Source organism: Chrysemys picta, chromosome 6 (assembly GCF_011386835.1).
Source record: "Chrysemys picta bellii isolate R12L10 chromosome 6, ASM1138683v2, whole genome shotgun sequence".
Lineage (NCBI taxonomy): Eukaryota > Metazoa > Chordata > Testudines > Emydidae > Chrysemys > Chrysemys picta.
In genome coordinates, this window is record NC_088796.1 from 59,882,945 (window position 1) to 59,901,898 (window position 18,954).

At 41.9% G+C, this 18,954-nt stretch overlaps 1 protein-coding gene across 4 annotated transcripts in view; it reads left to right on the top strand.

The window, feature by feature from the left end:
• The window catches only part of FAM81B (family with sequence similarity 81 member B), a 62,587-nt gene that overhangs the window by 9,638 nt on the left and 33,995 nt on the right, over positions 1-18,954 (top strand). For 3 of the 4 annotated variants that reach the window (XM_024109607.3, XM_024109609.3, XM_005306925.4), the window contains one exon: positions 13,505-13,757. In XM_024109607.3, the coding sequence (XP_023965375.2) occupies positions 13,505-13,757 (253 nt within the window). Of the gene's footprint in view, positions 1-9,290; positions 9,446-13,504; positions 13,758-18,954 lie in introns of those variants that run through there. The other variant, XM_065599217.1, reaches the window with a different exon arrangement.

Consider the following 18,954-nt stretch of genomic DNA (forward strand, 5'->3'; position numbering starts at 1 on the left):
ACGACAAAATGTTTGGATCACCTGGGCAAACCAAACTGGCCAAGAAGCCCTTTTTGCTTGTCCATGGCCACCCCATCGAATCCCTTTAGAACATGTCTTATTGGCTATCCTTATTTACATCCCAATGGTTTTCGTGGGCATTTACGTAATATTATGTTTCTTTAAAAGTTCCTTATTTAAGAAAAAGGGGGGAGGTGTGGGGATGTATCATCCCTACACCAACCTAATGGAAAGTTCCATGAGGAGGTAAGGGTCACAATGGAACACTTGCAAGGTAATAAATCATGGCCTTATGTAAGGCCCCCCTGGTGGTCTAGGAATTATATAAAATAAGGTAAACAAGGTAATAAATCATGGCCTTATGTAAGGCCCCCTTGTGGTCTAGGATTATATAAGATAAGGTAAACAAATCATGGCCTTATGTAAGGAACGGTTGAACCAATCGGTGTGGGGCTATACATGTGATAAACACATGATTCTCCTTCTTGTCCAATCCGTAGATGTGTGATTATAGCCTAATTGTGTTATGTAATGTTAAGAAAAACTATAAAAGAAAGCTTGTAATAAACAGAATTGGATTCAGCTTGCAACCACATTGGTCGTGTGCTTTATGCGCTCCGCGTGGGACGCCACAAATGTCCACCACAGAGCTGCATTCAAGCCCTGTGTCCCATCATCGAGGACTGCAGAGTTTGGAGCACTTGTTTCCATAACATGCTAAAGCCTATGGCAGAGAGAATGCAAAGCTCTGCAGTGACCCAACACTCAGCCAGTATGAAATCACTGGTTTCAGAGTGGCAGCCGTGTTAGTCTCTATCCGCAAAAAGAACAGGAGTACTTGTGGCACCTTAGAGCCTAACAAATTTATTTGAGCATGAGCTTTCGTGAGCTACCGAGGAAGTAGGCTGTAGCTCACAAAAGTTTATGCTCAAATAAATTTGTTAATCTCTAAGGTGCCACAAGTACTCCTGTTCTTTTTAGGAAATCACTGTGACTCTAGGTTTTAATGAGGATTAAACTAGACAAAAAGTAAGATGGAATAATTGGAAAATCAAATGTTATGTGGTACTGTTAATTATGCCAGTTTGGGGATCGTGGCAATGGACAGTTCATGTACATAAAGTGTTTTATGGTTGGATATCAAATGTGTCCTCCCCATCAATTGTTTAGCCAGTAAAAGTTAGGAGGTCCCCTTCAAACCATATCCTTCATTGCTTTCTATTTAATATACAGAGAAATGAGGCTGTATTTGCTTCTAGACTGAACATTCAAGGTTCATAGGAGTTGAATATAAGGAGCATGTTTATTGCTCATGAACGTGAAGTACCATCATGCTAAATTATTCGTTTTTGCAGAAATGAGAGACGGCCTTGAAGTAATGGAAAATTGATTAACTACCCCTAGTATTACATATATAAATATTCCTCTCATGAATTTACTTGATGTGTTTTTGTGTTAATTTTTTCTTCAAACTTGGTTGCCTGAAGTTAGAATTGTCAGAATTCTAGAATTGCATCATAATTGACTGTTGTGGAAATGATTACGATGTCACTGAAGAATAATTTTTAGTTCAGATAGAAAATAAGTAGCAGGAGCAGATGAATTCTAATGAAACAAAAATCTTGTTTTCATGCGAATAAAGGAAGAAATCCAGAATATAACATATTAGCAGAATTGTTCCCAATAGAAAATGTCTCTGTTTTCCCATTGTTTTTCTTAAAGGTATTCTGTTTGACAGGTTGGGGCAATAGTCACTAACGACCCAGGTGAACCCTGAGGTTCTGCTCTCCTCCCTCCCCCCGCCCCACATCTTCCAAAGAAGCTATGTGATCTTAAATGTTTGGGATCACAGACATGTACATTCTGGCATCTGTACCCCTTCAATGACATCATGACTATGATGCCAGAGAGAGAGAGGCAACACTACGGATCACTGGGAGATCTAGTGATTTCTAGAGATCTCTCAGATTCCTAACTGGTGTAGGGAGAGCAGTATATCTGATCCTCTGACATCTTTCCTCTACCACCTAATTTTACTGTCCCAGTCTCCTCCTGATCCCTTAGGGAGGAGTATATTTCTTTTATAATAAACATAATTCTTCACTAGCTTATGCCTTTGGACCTAAAGTACATTCCTGAATTCGTACATCCAAGTTGATCATGCAATTTGCTCTTCCTTGCTCTTTGATGCTGGTAGGCAGAGGAAAGTATTCTGAAGAGCTTGCAGCTACAGTACAGGCTGTTTGATCAATTCACTCCATGGTCTAGGAGTACTCGTGGATTCCTCACCTATGCTGAGCTCTCACATAGAAAGCATTACGCATAGATGCTATTGCCATCTCTGCCTGACTAGGAGACTCTCTCCCATCCTAGCAGGTAAAGACCTGGCCTCAGTTATTCATACCTTTGTCACCTTGTGGCTGGATTACAGCAATGCAGTGTACTGGGGCATGAAGCCTTCAGGATTTAGGAAACTCATACTAATACAGAATGCTGCAATGCATCTCCTCAGCAAAACAGGCTGCCACAAGCACCTCAGAGCTTTCTATGCTGGCTTCCCACAGAATTTCAAATCTAGTTCAAAGTTTCACTCCATATCTTCAAAGTGCTCCATGACTTGTGCCCAAGATACTTAAAAGATGCTGAAAGCTCTGTGATTGGAGGTTGCGGTTGACAATTCCATTCCTCTGGCATAGTGGAACTGTCAAAACAAGAGTAATGCTCATCTGTGCAGGAGACAGAACTTTCTATGGGGATGGTCTGAGAGTGTGGAATGAACTCCCCCAAGAACTAAGGATGATCACAAACCCCACCACTTTCCACTCCAAGTCCAAGGTACATTTTATTGGCCTTGCCTTCTCTAACATAAACACATAGCAACAGGCATATTTATATAAAAAAACAAAAACAAAATAAAAAACCACACCCTTCATCACATACCTCCTATCAAAACAAGATACTACACTGCACACACTACTCCCTCTAGGAACAGGATGACAGAACAAACAACATGTGACAGAAGTTAATCACATTGTTTAATGCACTACCGGAAGGTGCTCAGATACTACAGTGAGCATAGTATAAGAACCTATATAGAACAGAATTCAGTCTCCTCCTTTACTGTTTCTTCTTTAGTTTCTTCACATTGTAACTATTAAATGACCCACTACGGTCATTCTTACGTTCTTAGCAAAGAAGGGGGGTTGTTTGGTAGAGGCATTGGTTTGCTTTGTTATAGTCAACGTTGGCATGAGGGGTCAAAGACAGCCAATCATCTTGATAATTTAGAAAGCAACACTGGTACTATTCTAGGCCTGTTCTAGCTCCCTGGCTGCTCAGTGCTCATGCCACCACTGTGACTATTCTTGTGTTGCCTTGTTCCTGCTGCTCCTACCTTGCACATATCTTTGCCTCAGCCCTGTCCCTGCCTGAGACCTCCCCCTTGCCTTACCCTGCTTGCTCCTGGTGATTCCAGTTTTGACTCTTGCCTCTGGTCTCTCATTCCAGCTCTGAGTCCCAGTGTCTGATCTCCAGCCTGATCCTTGGCTCTGGCTTCTGACTACACCATGAGCTCTGACACTAGGCCCTGATTTCTGATACAAGGTTCCTGATGCTCACTCCGATCTGTAGGCCAGACCCCCCACATCCTGCTTGCCTGACAGGTCAGAAATCTTCAGGGCTTTGGCTTTAGTTGCTTTTAGGAAAGTATAAGGGAAATCAAAATTGTGTCTCTAGAGCAAAAAGAGAATGCAAAGAGATCAGGAAGAACTTGAAGAAGCATCCTTTTCCCTGGGAAAATGTCTCCTTTATTAAAAGTGAGTCTTGTTAAGTTGAGATTTTCAAAGCAGTCTTGTCTGCATTTGGGTGCCTAACTTTGGACATTTAATTTTAAAGGAAAATGTGTATCTACATCTTCTGGATTGCTTTGACAATCTCAACATACATGATAAGGCCCACTTTACTGAAGCCACCATTTCTGGCAGGAAAATGGAATGAAAATGAACATGTCTTTATAGTTTTATGACCAAAGCCTGTGCAGCAGGATTTCAGGAGGGCTTTGAGTTTATGACACACACTTTCAGATATTTTGAAGAAGTTAATTAATGAGGCAAAGTGGTTTAGAAATATAGCATATGGAGTTCTTCAGTTTATATGCATTTCACCAAAAACATGACCAAACAAAGATTGTAATTTCTATTTCAAACCAGCCGGACCACAAAGATTAATATCAGCAACAGTAATTTATGGTAAATTAATTACCAAAATCTTTGACAATTCAAAATTCCATAATAGCTCCGGAATCTGGTAAACCACTTTCTCAGATCTCACAGGTTCTATACTACCCTTTTGACACATATCAGCATTATGAATCCCACAAACCGATGGGCTGGAGAAAGAAAGAAAGAAAACTCTTATAAAATGTGGAGGAAATCTGAAAGATGATGCAAAATATCAACATCAGATGCTCCCATATTTGATGTTTGCATAAAGAGAAATATCCCAAAGCTGCTAATGGGTTTTCCCTGCTCAAACAGAACCAGTCAGTGGAGTATGGCACTGCCTGAGGAGGGCAAAATGAAAGAGTCTAATGTTCTATCTTGTAAGGGAGCTGAAGGCCTCAAGCTTCTTTCAGGATCAGGCCCTTAACGAGGGATTTAAAACAGCAATCCTGATAGAAGAGGGAAGTAGATTTTCTTTGTGTGTTATAATGCTGGGTCATGGCTTGTTCTTTTGCGCCTTTCAGCCATCTACCCAGCATGGTTCTAGTGTGCAATACTACATAATTAGTAATGGCAGAATAATACTGATATGGTTCAGGAGTGAGCTGTACATTTCACCTTTCTCTGGCTCCCAATGGTCACCTCTTTCAAGTGACAGGCCTACATTTGCACTTCACCCAGCGTAGAATCCCACATTTCACCCCACTTTTAGACTGGATCATCAGACTTCAGCACCCCAGTTTACCAACCCTTAGTACTTGGACAATACCAGCTGGCTTTGATCCTCTCCAGGAGCTGTGACCAGTTTGAGAACGCAGCTTGTTCAAACAAAGTGTTATTTATCTACAGAACATAAGAAGCAGAAAAAAGAGAGCTATCACAACAAAAGCATAAACACACATTGTCTTATCTAAACTTAGCATTTGTTCCTCCCTTCATTTTTCTGGGGATCAAGTTCCAGACTGCTTTTCTGCAGACTGTCTCCCCTGACTCATCAGAGGCTCATTTTTAACTGCTTCCAGACTCTGTTTTACAGTTCCCACACAAAAATCTCTTGGGATTCAAGCTGGGGTCCTTTTTACCACCCTCCCTTCCCCTGCAGAACCTGTCAGGTCCCAGTTCCATATTAGGAGAGATAAACTTCAAATTATCACCTCAATTGTATGTTTGAGTATTGGTAGTCAGGGCTGTCTCTAGTCATTAGCTTTTGGTTCCAGTAATCCCAGGTTAACCAAGACTAATTTAACTTTTCATTACCTATTAGCCAGCAACTCAACCACCAAGTCCAGAGATATATACATAGCATTCATAAAATTACTACAGATCTTTCACATTCCTCAGATACCATAGTGCAACAGCTCCCCATTATAAAATAAATAATAATAATAAAACTAACTCTTACATCATGCATTCCCTCCAAAGTGCTTTACAAAGGAAGTTAGGAACATTATCCCCCACTTTACAGTTAGGAAAACTGAGTCACAGAGTAGGGAAGTGACTTATCCTAGGCCACCCAGCAGCAGAGCAGAGACTAGAATAAACATTTCCCCATATAGTTCAAGTCTTAGTTAAAAGATATCTGTAATATGTATTGCTTCCAATCCATCATCTGACTCCTACTGGGATGGGGACAAAATGGAAATCTCTGTGTACAAAAATATGAAACGGAAAAAGAGCCTTGGGTTTTCAATTTGGCATATTGAGGAATATCCATCAGACTCTTGGCAAATGACTAGATAAGTCATCAGAAAGGTAGATAAATTAAATAATAAAGCTCAAATTATCAAATAATTAATGTCTAACTAGCAAACTCTCTGAGATTTAGTAAGTTGAACCCTAAATCTTTCTCTAGTCAGACAGCTAATATGTCAACAGGCTTTATTAGAGTTTCATTTTCATAAATTAACAGGAGCCATTTTCTTTGTTAAACAAGATGATATGTGGGAAACAATGATATGTGGGAAGCAATGTATTTATAAAACTAAATAAGATTTTAAATAAGTCTGACCTACACTGCAGGATTCTCAATCAGTCTTATGTGACTTAGGTTCAGCAGCCATTGATAAAGCACAGCATACACAATCTCGAGAGGTCAGTTTGATATTTAAAGTTTACAGAGCAGTGACTGACAATAAATGTTTACTTCCAGTGCTGTTTCATGGCTGGCAATGATTGTGTTTATTTTTAAATCATAATTGCACAGCTAAATGTACAAATTTGGTACACACAGCCCAGGAGCCAGTTGCAGAATATCTTTATAGTCCATATGGTTGTAAAATTTGTTGTGGATTACCCTTAGGCACACATCAATCAGAAAACTGTCATCTTTGCATTTTCTATATTGATTGAGCAGGACAGTTGAACTTTCTTCTCCTCTTCTTTCTTTAAGTTATTTTTATAGCAGGACATGTATTTATAGCAATCTAAAAGCAAAGATCACAATAAGGGAAAATGCATCTGATTTCTTTCCAGATTACTATCTGGGTATTTTTCTTTACTATTAAATTACAGTTTTCAGCGTAAACCATGTTATAGGGTACCATTAGGGTGACCAGACAGCAAATGTGAAAAATCAGGACGGGGGTGGGGGTAATGGGAGCCTATATAAGAAAAAGACCCCAAAATCAGGACTGTCCCTATAAAATCAGGACATGTGGTCACCCTAGGTACCGTGCCTATGCCATTGTGGTTAAATTAAGAGATACATGATACAAGTGGTCTTTTGGATGAGATGTAAATCCAAGGTTCTGACCCACTTGCAATAATTAAAGATCCCATTGGACCTTTTACAAGAATAAGAGTGTCTGGAAAAATTCCAGATTGGGCCTATCTATGAGTCCTTTTCAAATGGATATGATATTCTTCCTCCATTCCAGCTCTAGATAGCTGCATAGTTTTGCTGCATGCTCCTAAATATCTGGTTCATTCCACCCCACAGATGGTTGCATTTCAGTGTGTGTGTGAAATGATTATTCTGGCCATAGTCCTGTGTTCCCACATCCACAAGCAGATGAGCCCTGAGTGGCAGTAGAATTAGCACAGTTCTGTGCAGGGTAATCTAAGGTAGGTAGGTGGCGAGCCTGAGAAAGGTGGCCAGACTGCAATCATTGTACACCATAGAGCTGTGTTCTGTGGGGATCGGGACACCATCTGCAGTAGCATTAAGATAGTTGTGTGTGTGTGTGTGAATAGACAGAGGTATAGTTTATACACACAAAAAAATCTTCTATCCCTGTGCAAAGCCCAAGTACTAATTCTTTGTGTGGGAGCTCTTCACAGGCCAGGGAGTGGAATCTTCCTCACAGGTGACTCTAAAGCAGTTGCATGTGTGGAGATTAGTAGTGGACCCACATAGGTGCTCAGATACCATGATAATGGACCCAGTATAAAAACCTTGAGGGAACAATGACATCACGACCATTATGCAATATGGTCCCCATTTTTCACTATGACAGTAAATGAGAATTGTAAACAAGCCAGGCCTTTAAAATGAATAAACTTCTCATAATGTAGAGGTCACTAGAGAAGCAGACCTAATATCAGAATCTGTCCAGAGTAAGGTACATGAAGCCTTGATCCAAGGCCAAGTTTTATTTGGATTGATTTTCTTTAGCTAACAAAAGAGACATTAACCAGAACAAGTACAAATTGTGCAAGTCCAGAACAGCTACCATTTCTGACCACACTATGCATTATGGAACGGTTCTGCTGTAAAACTACATTGTTTCATTGATGTTCTGTTTGGCTCTATGCAACTGTGTGAGTAAAGTTAAGATGAGGTATTGAATTACTCACGGGACTGGTAATGGGACATAAGGGGTTTTGCGTCTAGGTTCCCAGTTCAAACCCAGTCAACCTCAGTAATTACTAGAATTTTTTTTCCATTTGAAGGCTGTTAGGGGGTCTTATGTGAAAAGAATTCGGGATTTCAGTCCAGTTTCCAATGGAAAAGTGTCAGCATTAACCAAACACTCACCATCACAATTGACATCAATTATCACCCTACAGAGGGTGCAAGGGCTGAACTACCCTCGCAAAGGAAGAGATGGTCACTCCAGGTGAGAGGTGAGGCATAATGACAGGACAGAGAGAGACAGCTTGCACAGCTACTGCCCAGGCTGTACTTGTTCTGCAGATAAACAGCAAACTCCAGTCATCAGGGCTGTCAGACTGGCATTTTTTAAAAATAAGAACATTATGATACAGTGTTTGAAGGGCTGGCTGCCTAGCAGTTAGCATACCTGACTTCCGGCCCCTGGTTTCTCTGACCAGGCAGCAGGGGTGCCTAATTCCTGATCTTAGGCTGGGAATCTTCTGGCCTCCACTTGAATCTGGGCCTCGGCCCTTAAGGGGGTGCAGTAGGGAGACCCCGGCCTTCCCTCTCTACCTTGTCCTAGCCCATGGCCCCATGGGAAGCAATGCCAGCAGGATCCTCTGAATAGAGAATTCAAGTCCACTGCCCTGGGCTATTTCCTACCTATGTCCCTTCACTTTGGGGCATAGCCCCTATCATCCAGTCTGTAGTGGCTCAACTTGAGTAGCATCCCCTCGTGGAGCTTTTGCTGCATCCTGCCACAGTCTCAGGTCCTCTGGTCAGTGTGGATGTAAGCCCCACAATGTCCTCAAAGTCAAAATAGTAATGTTCACTCACTGCTGGGTGCTCCCCAGTCTCCTCAACAGTCTCTCCTAGTCAGGAGTGCTTCTCCCCCAGCAGCTGTCCTGTCTGTCAGGTGTGTAATGATGGCACCCCTCCAGTAGAGAGGCAGGACTATCTCCTGCCTCTTCGCCAGTCAGCCCTGAACTGAGCCAGCTTCTCTCCTTTTCTTCGCCCTCCAGGCCTGGCATTGGCTGCAGGTGTAGCAGGATGGGGCTATTTGGGCCCATAGGCTCTCTTTAACCCCTTTTCTTCTGGTGTGAAGTTTCTCTGATCCATCACACACATTTACAAGAAAAATATGAAATTGTGCCATGCCTTGTATTTTGTAACCTGCTCAGTAGAGATAACAGAAGTATTGGGAGCATAAGCTTTCGTGGGTAAGAACCTCACTTCTTGCATCTGAAGAAGTGAGGTTCTTACCCACGAAAGCTTATGCTCCCAATACTTCTGTTAGTCTTAAAGGTGCCACAGGACCCTCTGTTGTTTTTTACAGATTCAGACTAACATGGCTACCCCTCTGATACTCAGTAGAGATGTTCCTTTTGGTCTTCATTTGCATTGAATAAAGGTATTATTATAAAACTTTATTAAATATTACTATTATTTGTATTGTGGTAGCACCTAGGAGCCCAAGTGATGGACCATGACCCCATTGTACCAGGCATAATACATCCTTTGAGCCCCATACACAGTCCATACCATCCTCTATATCACAGTCTTCTCACTTTTCATGGAAAGCCTTATCTTCTAACCAAATAGAAGTTTTGCCATTGCCTTCAGTGGAAGTCAGACTGGGCATCCGGAGAAGATGTACTATGTTTGTCCAAGGTCCACATATGTGTTATTTTGCTAGACTGTGATTTATGTGTCTATGGGCATTCATGGGACTAACTCCTCCGTTTTCACACACCTGCACCTGCAAAAGGCTTTGTCTAGTGACGGCATTCTGATGGTTTGCATTGAATGGCTGGTTGGGATGTACAAATTATTACTGTTATTCATTATTTGTATTACAGTAGCATTTTAGAGGCTTCAGTTAATCTGAGCCTGGTGTGCTACAAGCTTGTGACAATCAGGGTCCAGACACCTCGAAGTAGAACAAGGGATTTGAACCCCAAAGAATAAGCAGTTGAATCGACTGATTATATAGAATGTTATTGTGCTATAAAAACATGTTGAGTAAGGTCTTTTATGAAAGCTTGTAATGTTCTGTAATAATCAGAGGATTTGTATTTGTGTATATAGAGAACTGTGCTCATAAAGCTTTGACTGCACCTCACAGCAGGACAGTGAGCGATCAGACAGGTAGCGACACCTCCCAAGCCAGTTGTTTACATGAAACCACTTTAAGTACGCATCCACTGTCCAGCCCAAGAAAGGACAGCCATAGGCCACTAAAGTTATGGAAAGACACAGACATCCCATTTCTAAGAGGGGGGAAAAACAAAAGGGAAAAAAGCCTTTAAAAAACAGACTTGTGTCTGTGGTTTGACATCCAGAAACTGAGGGACAGTCACTTGGCAGACACTGTACATGAAATGCTGGATCCTCCCTATGGTTAAAGCGTATGCTGGGAAACTGTTCAAAGGCAATGGGTAACTTGTATTAGAAAAGAGATTTAATCTCATATGGAAGCGTAAAGTCTGAGGTTGTGTCTATAATCTGTATATGTTTGCTTTCCCTTCCTATTTCGTCTCTGAATCTCTGGCTTTTCTATTAAATAAATTTTTATTTGTTTTTACCCCAGGCAGGTCTCTGTTGTGAAAACTGTGTGGAGTGTCCCCCCCAAAGTGAAGTGGTGATGTGGGGGCTGGTTTCACACACTGGGGGTGATGAACCAGAGGGGGAACAGTCAGGGTGTGTGATAGTTAAGAACTTGAGAAGGACAGATTTAGGGAGACTCAGGACCTGTTGGTGTCACCCTGCAAGGAGTAACTAAGCTGGTAAGAGCATGGGTGAGACCTTGTGCTTGTCGGGTGGCTCCTGGTGTCAAGGAATGAAACCAGAGCTGCACAACACAAAGGACCCTAAGATTACTGGACTGGCAATGACAGAACCTCTTATTGGTCTAGGTAATCCCCAAAGCATCACAATTCTGTACAAACAGATAAAATAAGACAGTCTAGGCCAGGGGTCTCAAACACGCAGCCCATGGGCCACATACAGCCCGCGGAGCTATTTCCTGCGGCCCGCCATAGCCGCTGACTCCCTCCCACTTCCCTCCCCAGTGTGACATGTCCCCATTCCTCTGCCTACCTACCAGCGCTTCCCGCTGCCAAACAGCTGTTTGGCGGTGTTTAGAACTTTCCAGGACGGAGGGGGGAGGAACAGGGATGTGGCATGCTCAGGGGAGGAGGCGGAGAAGAGGTGGGGACAGGGCGGGGATTTGGGGAAGGGGTTAGAATAGGGGCAGGGAGGGGGAGCATGAGCTGTATGCTATTCTGGTTTATGCATCATCAACAGAACTTTTGACTATGAGTCTAATCCAACCCCCACTGAAGTCAATGCCATTCTTTCCATTGATTTCAATGGGAGTTAGACAAGACCCTAAATTCCAGTTGCTGAATATAGTACTGGTGAAGAAACATAAGTGAGAAAGAACACTGCTGGACTGAAATTACAAGGTACATTTGCAGACCTGTGTAAAGGGGTCCACTCACCGCAGGAGCACCTCCTTGTGGGTACTCCACTCTTTTAAGCCTCTTGTAAGAATCCCTAATCCAGGACAGAACCACCGGGTTTACTCTCCTCCTAACCTCCTCCTTGTCTCTAGCCAACTCCCTTTCACTCTAGGGAGTGGTTGCAGACCTCCACCCTGCAGCCTCCTTCCTGCTGTCACTTCCTGGCTTTATCATCCTAGCCCAGATCTTCCCTGTGCTGGGCTTCATCTTCCATTAGTTCTTATCAATCCCTGGCTTCCCTCCAGGTGCAACATATAAGGTTAATTGGCCCTTTCTGGCCCACATTTACCCACTCAGGGCTTGTGTGGGATGGGCACCCCATCACAGACTGACAGAAATTTTTTTTAACTCATACAATTAACAAATTAACGCTGCCAGCTAAGTGGCCAAAAATGAAATAACTGTCAAAATTAGCATTGACTTGTCACATTACAGTTTCTAAAAAGTTAATATATTGACTTTTAATAGCATACTATATTGCTCTTCATTTTTTACTATACTTTTGTATCATTGTATGAAAAGGTTTCAGTGATGCGGACCTCTGGCCAATGTTCTAGTCCTCATGTGGCCCTCGTGGTGATTTGAGTTTGAGATCCCTGGTCTAGGCTCCAGAGACCTCAAATAAATCTATACAAAGGGAGTAGCATGTCACTTTGCGCAATATAGTTATGTTATTCCCACAATTAATAAGGTGATAACGGTGATATTTTCTCCTGCAGAACAGGTCTATATCATTATCAGCTTCCCCCCGCCCCCGCCATTACATTCTTGTTGCTCTATGACTGTAGGTATTTATGTTCAGTCAATCTACAGAGTGCTGCTAATAGATAGGGTCCTACCAAATTCATGGTCCATTTTGGTCAATTTCACGGTCATAGGATTTTAACAATCGTAAATTTAATGATTTCAGCTATTTAAATCTGAAATTTCACTGTGTTGTAATTGCAGGGATCCTGACCCAAAAAGTAGTTGTGGGGGGGATCGCAAAGTTATTGTGGGTGGGTGGTGGTTTGCGGTACTGCTACCCTTACCTCTGTGCTACTGCTGGCAGCGGTGCAGAAGTAAGGATGGCATGGTATGGTACTGCCACCTTTACTTCTGCGCTGCTGCCTGCAGAGCTGGGCCCTCAGTCAGCAGCCACCACTCTCCTGCCGCCCAACACTGAAGGCAGCAGCACAGAAGTAAGGGTGGCATGGTATAGTATTGCCATCCTTACTTCTGTGCTGCTGCTGGTGGAGCGCTGCCTTCAGAGCTGGGCACCTGGCCAACAGCCGCCGCTCTCTGGCTGCCCAGCTCTGAAGGCAGTGCAGAAGTAAGGATGGCAATACCGTGACTCCCTTAAGATAACCTTGCGACCCCCCTGCAACTCCCTTTAGGGTCAGAACCCCCAGTTTGAGAAACGCTAATCTCCCCTGTGAAATCTGTATAGTATAGGGTAAAAGCACACAAAAGATTAGATTTCACAGGGGGAGGCCAGATTTCAGAGTCCGTGACGTGTTTTTCATGGCCGTGAATTTGGTAGGGCCCTACTGATAGATTAATCTGCTTGTTTATAAGTTTTATCAGCTAGTCTCATTACTCCATCATCTAGGCGGATTTTCATGAATGATTATTATCATGGAGCTTGTATATAGGGTGACCAGATAGCAAGTGTGAAAAATCGGGACGGGGGTAGGGGGTAATAGGCACCTATATAAGAAAAAGCCCTGAATATCGGGACTGTCCCTATAAAATTGGGACATCTGGTCACCCTACTTGTATAATACAGAACCAGGGCAAGAAAAAGAGAAACTGGTATTATTCCAGTACTCTTGATGTCAAATTTTGACCTTACTGTAACTATTGTTATATGAAAGTGTAACGTGCAGCATATTTCAAACCTAATGTACACTGGCCAGTCTTTAGCCTCATTCAGACATTAACCTGTACTGTGTTTTTCTGGACAGGGACCAAGCTTTCCTTCCTGCAATTCCCATGATTCCTGGAAACAGAGTGAATCGTCTAGAAAAACGGTTGTCCAGTCAGGAGAGGACCACAGCTGTTCTCCTAGATCAGGCCTTTCGAATCAAAGATGACATTGTTTCTTATCTTCAAGGAAGTAAGGGCCATCAACAGGGGGAGACAACAGCACGACAACTGCTAGAAAACCACATACAGATTATTACAAGCATAGTTAAGAAGCTCAGCCATGATATAGAGGTAGGTCTGCATTTGTTCTTGGAGCTGGTGGGATTTGTTGCATCTCTAGTTTCCTATAATTCAGTCAGGACCAATATATTTTTCAACTATAGAAAGATACTTAATATTGTATAAGCAGCTAATATTAGTATACCTTTGCTCTCCCTGAGAGGCCAGCTACCCACTTCTGCCCCAGTTATTGAGCATGGGACAGTTCTCAGAGACTTCTTGGCCTTCTCAAAAGGTTAGATTTTCTCCAGTGGCTAAGATCTGCATCAGCAGGGACATCAGGGAGCTAATTACAGTTCCCTGATTCCCCTATGCAAGGGGCATTTACAACTGGCCATATACAGACAGATTCAGACCTCATTTTGTCCAGAGTGGCACAAATGGCCTGGAAAAGGGAGATAATTTGGCTCAAAGATTCTGCTCATTAGAAGTTGGAACATGCTTGGACTTGTTAAAAACACATGGAGACATAAAATACCGGTTGGCCTGATGAACAGAGAAACCCATAGTTGTTTAGGGCTTTGTGATGGGGTGAATTTCTAAAGATTTGTATCCAACCCCTTTAGGGCCGAATATCTTCCAGGATCAAGTTTTTCATCAGATTTCTAATCTGTCATTATTTCAACTGGACCAGGGAACACCCTCTCTTGCCCTATAGGAGTGCTTGCATTTCCATGTGAAACCAGGAAATGCAAAGGCTTGTGAAAGTAAAAATAAAACAGTTAATAGAGCTTAACACTGTGGTAATTAAATGAGAAGATGAGAATTTAAACTATTGAACCCTCAAGAAATGCTAACAATAAAGTTCTCAGTGGCACTCACCAGAAATTGGACGATTGATAGCAACTCCAAGATTAATTGTACTGAAATTGTCACTTAAAATTCCTCTGTTCCACACTTCAGCGCTTGAATTTGGTCTCCAGATTTGCTGCAGCCTTAGCTGCCCAGCTTCCCAGCACACCAAGACAACAGTGCCATGGGGAGCCCTTGAAGCACTTAATTCAAGGGTACTTGGTTCCTTCAGTGCCACTGCCTCAGCAGTCCTGCACCCCAGGCAGCTGTGCTGGAGGAAGCCAGTATCTCTGCACCAGGGCACTAGAATTTGAAGGGTTCCCTGGCATTGCTGCCTCAGCTCCATGGAGCAATAAAGCAACAGAGGCCTTCGATAGGGCCCTTCAAGCCTTGGTGCAGAGTTCCCTCACAACCTAGGCCCCCTGGATAGCACTCATCCCTCCCATGCAGGCATCTACAACCAAGTCACTCATCTTCCATCCCATAATTCCTATATCCTCACTGACCCACCTTCATTTCCCCTGGTGCACCACAGAAATTGTACTGAGACAATCCCTGCCCCAAAGAGCTTACAATTTATTTTTCTGTTTACAAAGTGCCTAGCAAAAGGGGGACCTGGCCCATAATGGGGGCTGCTAGGTGCTCCCACAATACAAACATTATTAATAATTATTAATTATTAATAATAATAATAAATATGGAGCCAGGGTGAGCATATATATGCTAAAAATCATAAAGCATAGCCTTTATTTTTAAAGGTATACAAATCAAGTAATTTACCCTCCATCCCCAAAATCTGAGTACTTTAAAATTGTTAGAATCTTGGGGTATTCTCTAGCCTGGAATTCATTTTTTTAACTCCACCACAGAATGTAATAGTCACTATTAATTCAGATCTTGGCAAAGGCAACTGATAGGAAGAATTTAAGTTAACAAACTGTGTTCCCAGAACCATCCTGACATTTTGATGACATCATTAACAATGCTCAGCAAAAGAGGTAACCACAAAACAGTCATCAAATACTTCTGGCTGGTGTTGCATAAGAAACAGCAGGACAAAAGCAATCAGTGTTTGTCAGATTGAAAACAACAAAACCATTAGTGAAAGAAACACTTAAAAATGATTGAACACTGACTTTGACCAGCATTGAACAGCTTTCACAGGTGCAGTTATTTGAATATATTTCACTCCCCCAAGGTTGGCAAGTTGTGGGAACTTAATACTGTTTGGAGTCCAGGAAATTAGATGAAGAACTGGAGTAGTGATTTCTCTCAATAAATAGGATATTGGTGCTTTCCATCTTAATAAATGAAAGACAGATACTGCTTTTGTCAACCAAAGAGCAGGTGTCTTTCATTCAACATTTCATATTTGTGGATTTATCGCACCACATTTGCCTTGTTAGGCATACTACAAATGAATCATTTGAGCTGTGCTAATACACTTGACCTTTTGAGAATAACATTTTTCTACCAAAGAACAAAAATAAATGTATAGGGCTCACTATTTCGGATGCATGTCATGTGCATTGTCACTGGAGCTGTGCAGACAGAATGAAAAGATTGTCATTACATTTTGCTCTCCACATTTCCCAGCCCCCTCAGTTCTCTCATGCGCCATCTCTCTCAAGCCAATGCTAGAATGCCTCCTTCTGCTGCAGAGATGTTACAGAGCTGATGTAGGGGCCATTTATGTTAGGGGTATTCCCTGGTGGCATTAGGGCCCTTATGGCTGCCCTATGACCGCTTTGCACCAATCTAAGTGGTATTAAAAAGGGTCACAGGTCAAAGATAAATCAGGCCTATAATTTTTTCTGACTGTTTGACAGTGTGTTAAAACAAGTCAAAAAAATTTCTGTTAACTCTCAGAAATACATGGGATGGGCTCAGACAGTCAGGGATTCAGAACAAGGGCCATGTGACTTTCATCTATATCACTTCCACAATACAGCCAAAGTCAGCTCAATATCTACAATGCATCACAAAAGCTGCCTTCAAAACTTTTGCTAAATTCTGTGTAACAAAGATAAAAACTGTACCCAGCTTCAATGATAATTTTACTGATTCAAAAATGTTGCATTAAGCACTGCATGTTCGAAGAAGCTCCAGGAACTTGACAATGGGCAAATCTCAAGTTACTCTGATTTTACATAGAATGCTATACTCAGCTCTAATCAACAGATAGCTTGAAAAATCTGCTACTGTGTTTGTGCAGTATGGAAGTTTTCAATGTATATGTCCTCTCTCCTGCTCAAATTGGAACTCATCCTAAAATGTTTACTCAACTCTGTTAGTTATATCAGACAGACAGAATTAGAGGTGGGGCTGGTAACACAACTTCATGTTAAGGTTGCCTGCCAGTTCCCATTATATGACCCTGTTTTCAGTTACTTATAACTTTGCCAAACCTTATCTGTTCAAGCTCAAATGTCCCATGCTGGGTGTGTGCCTCAGCTTTATATATATATACACACACACACACAAATCTTCAGCCAAAATGGAATAGCCACTTCTGAGAACAAGGCTAATGAAAAATACAATATTTTGCCCATGTTAAAAAAAATCACAGGGCTGTGCTTTGGACGTATTAACTGCTGTATCCTGTAATGCTAAGTCTCTGGAAAAAAAGTCAGGTCCTAGATGACTCATAGACTGTATGGCACAAAGGGACCATCATGATCATCTAGTCTGTCCTCCTGCATATCGCAGGCCACAGAACTTCAACCACCCATTCCTATAATAGGCCCATAACTTCTGGCTGAGTTATTGAAGTCCTCAAATCTTCATTTAAAGACTTAAAGTTACAGACAATCTACCATATACTCTAGGTCAAACCAGCAAGAGACCCATGCCCCATCCTTCAGAGGAAGGCTAAAAAACCCCAGGGTCTCTGCCAATCTGACCTAGGGAAAATTCCTTCTCAACCTCAAATATGGCAATCCATTAGACCATAAGCATGTGGGCGAGACCAACCAGCCCGACACCTGGGAAAGAATTCTTGGTAGTAACTCAGAGCCCTCCCCATCTAGTGTCCCATCTTGTAGCAATTGGAGATATTTGCTAATAGCAGTTGCACATGGGCTGTATGTCATTGTAGACAATCTCTTCATACCATCCCCTCCAAAAAATGTATCAAGCTCAGTACTAAAACAAGTTAGGATTTTTTTTTGCCCCCCCTACTACTTTCCTTGGAACTCTGATGGTTAGAAACCTTTGTCTAATTTCATGCCTAAACTTCTTGATGGCCATTTTATATACATTTTTTTCTTGTGCCAACATTTGCCCTTAACTTAAATAATTCCTCTCCCTCCCATGGTGTTTATCTCTCTCATGTATTTATAGTGAGCAATAATAACTTCTCTCAGACTTCATTTTGTTAGGCTTAACAAGCCAAGCTCCTTAAGTCTCCTTTCATAAGGGAGGTTCCCCATTCCTCTGATGATCCAAGTAGCTTTTCTCTGCACCCGTTCCAGTTTGAATTAATCTTTCTTTAACAAGGGAGACCAGAATTGCACACAGTATTCCAAATGAGGTCTCACCCAGTGCCTTGTATAATGATAACAACACTTCCCTGTCTTTACTGGAAATACCTCGTCTGATGCATCCAAGGATTGCATTAGTCTTTTTCATGGCCGCATTATATTGGCGGCTCTTAATCATCCTGTGATTGACCAAAACACCCAGGTCTTTCTCCTTCTCTGTCGCTTCAACTGATACATCTCCATCTTACAGCAAAAATTCTTGTTGTTAGTCCTTAAGTGCATGATCTTTCACTTTGCATTGTTAAATTTCACCCCATTTCTATTACTCCAATTTTCAAGGTTGTTCAAATCTTCTTGTATGATATTCCAGTCCTTCTCCATATTGGTAATATATCCCAACTTTGTGTCACCTGCAGATTTTATTAGCACACTCCTACTTTTTGTGCCTAGGTATTAGTGAAAATGTTAAGTAAGATTGGTCCCAGCACCAGTCCCTGAGGAACTCCACTGGTAACTTCTGTGACCGAAAGCATCCCTCTATTCACACTGTACACACCATTGTAATAGTCTTAATACAAAATATGCTTTGGGAGGTATCATTTGAAAACTGATAACTTGCTGGTCAATAATATCATGGTGAAATGTGTGTAGCAAAATTATATGTAAAGTTATTAATACCCACGTATAATGTTGCTAGCACTTGTTCAAACCCACACAATCTTGACTAGCCAAAAGTTGTTAAAGAGTTCTGTCTTAAACAAAGGAATGTGTGTTTACTTCAGTTTACATATAAGTAGTATACAGGGTCCTTGAGGCAGCAGGAGGGGGAAATGACAGGAGACAAGGCAAATCTGCATTTCAGCATACACACGGCGAAGAAAGAGCATGGAGCCAACTTCACCACCAGACTCCACGCCACCTTCTTTATGGTTTGA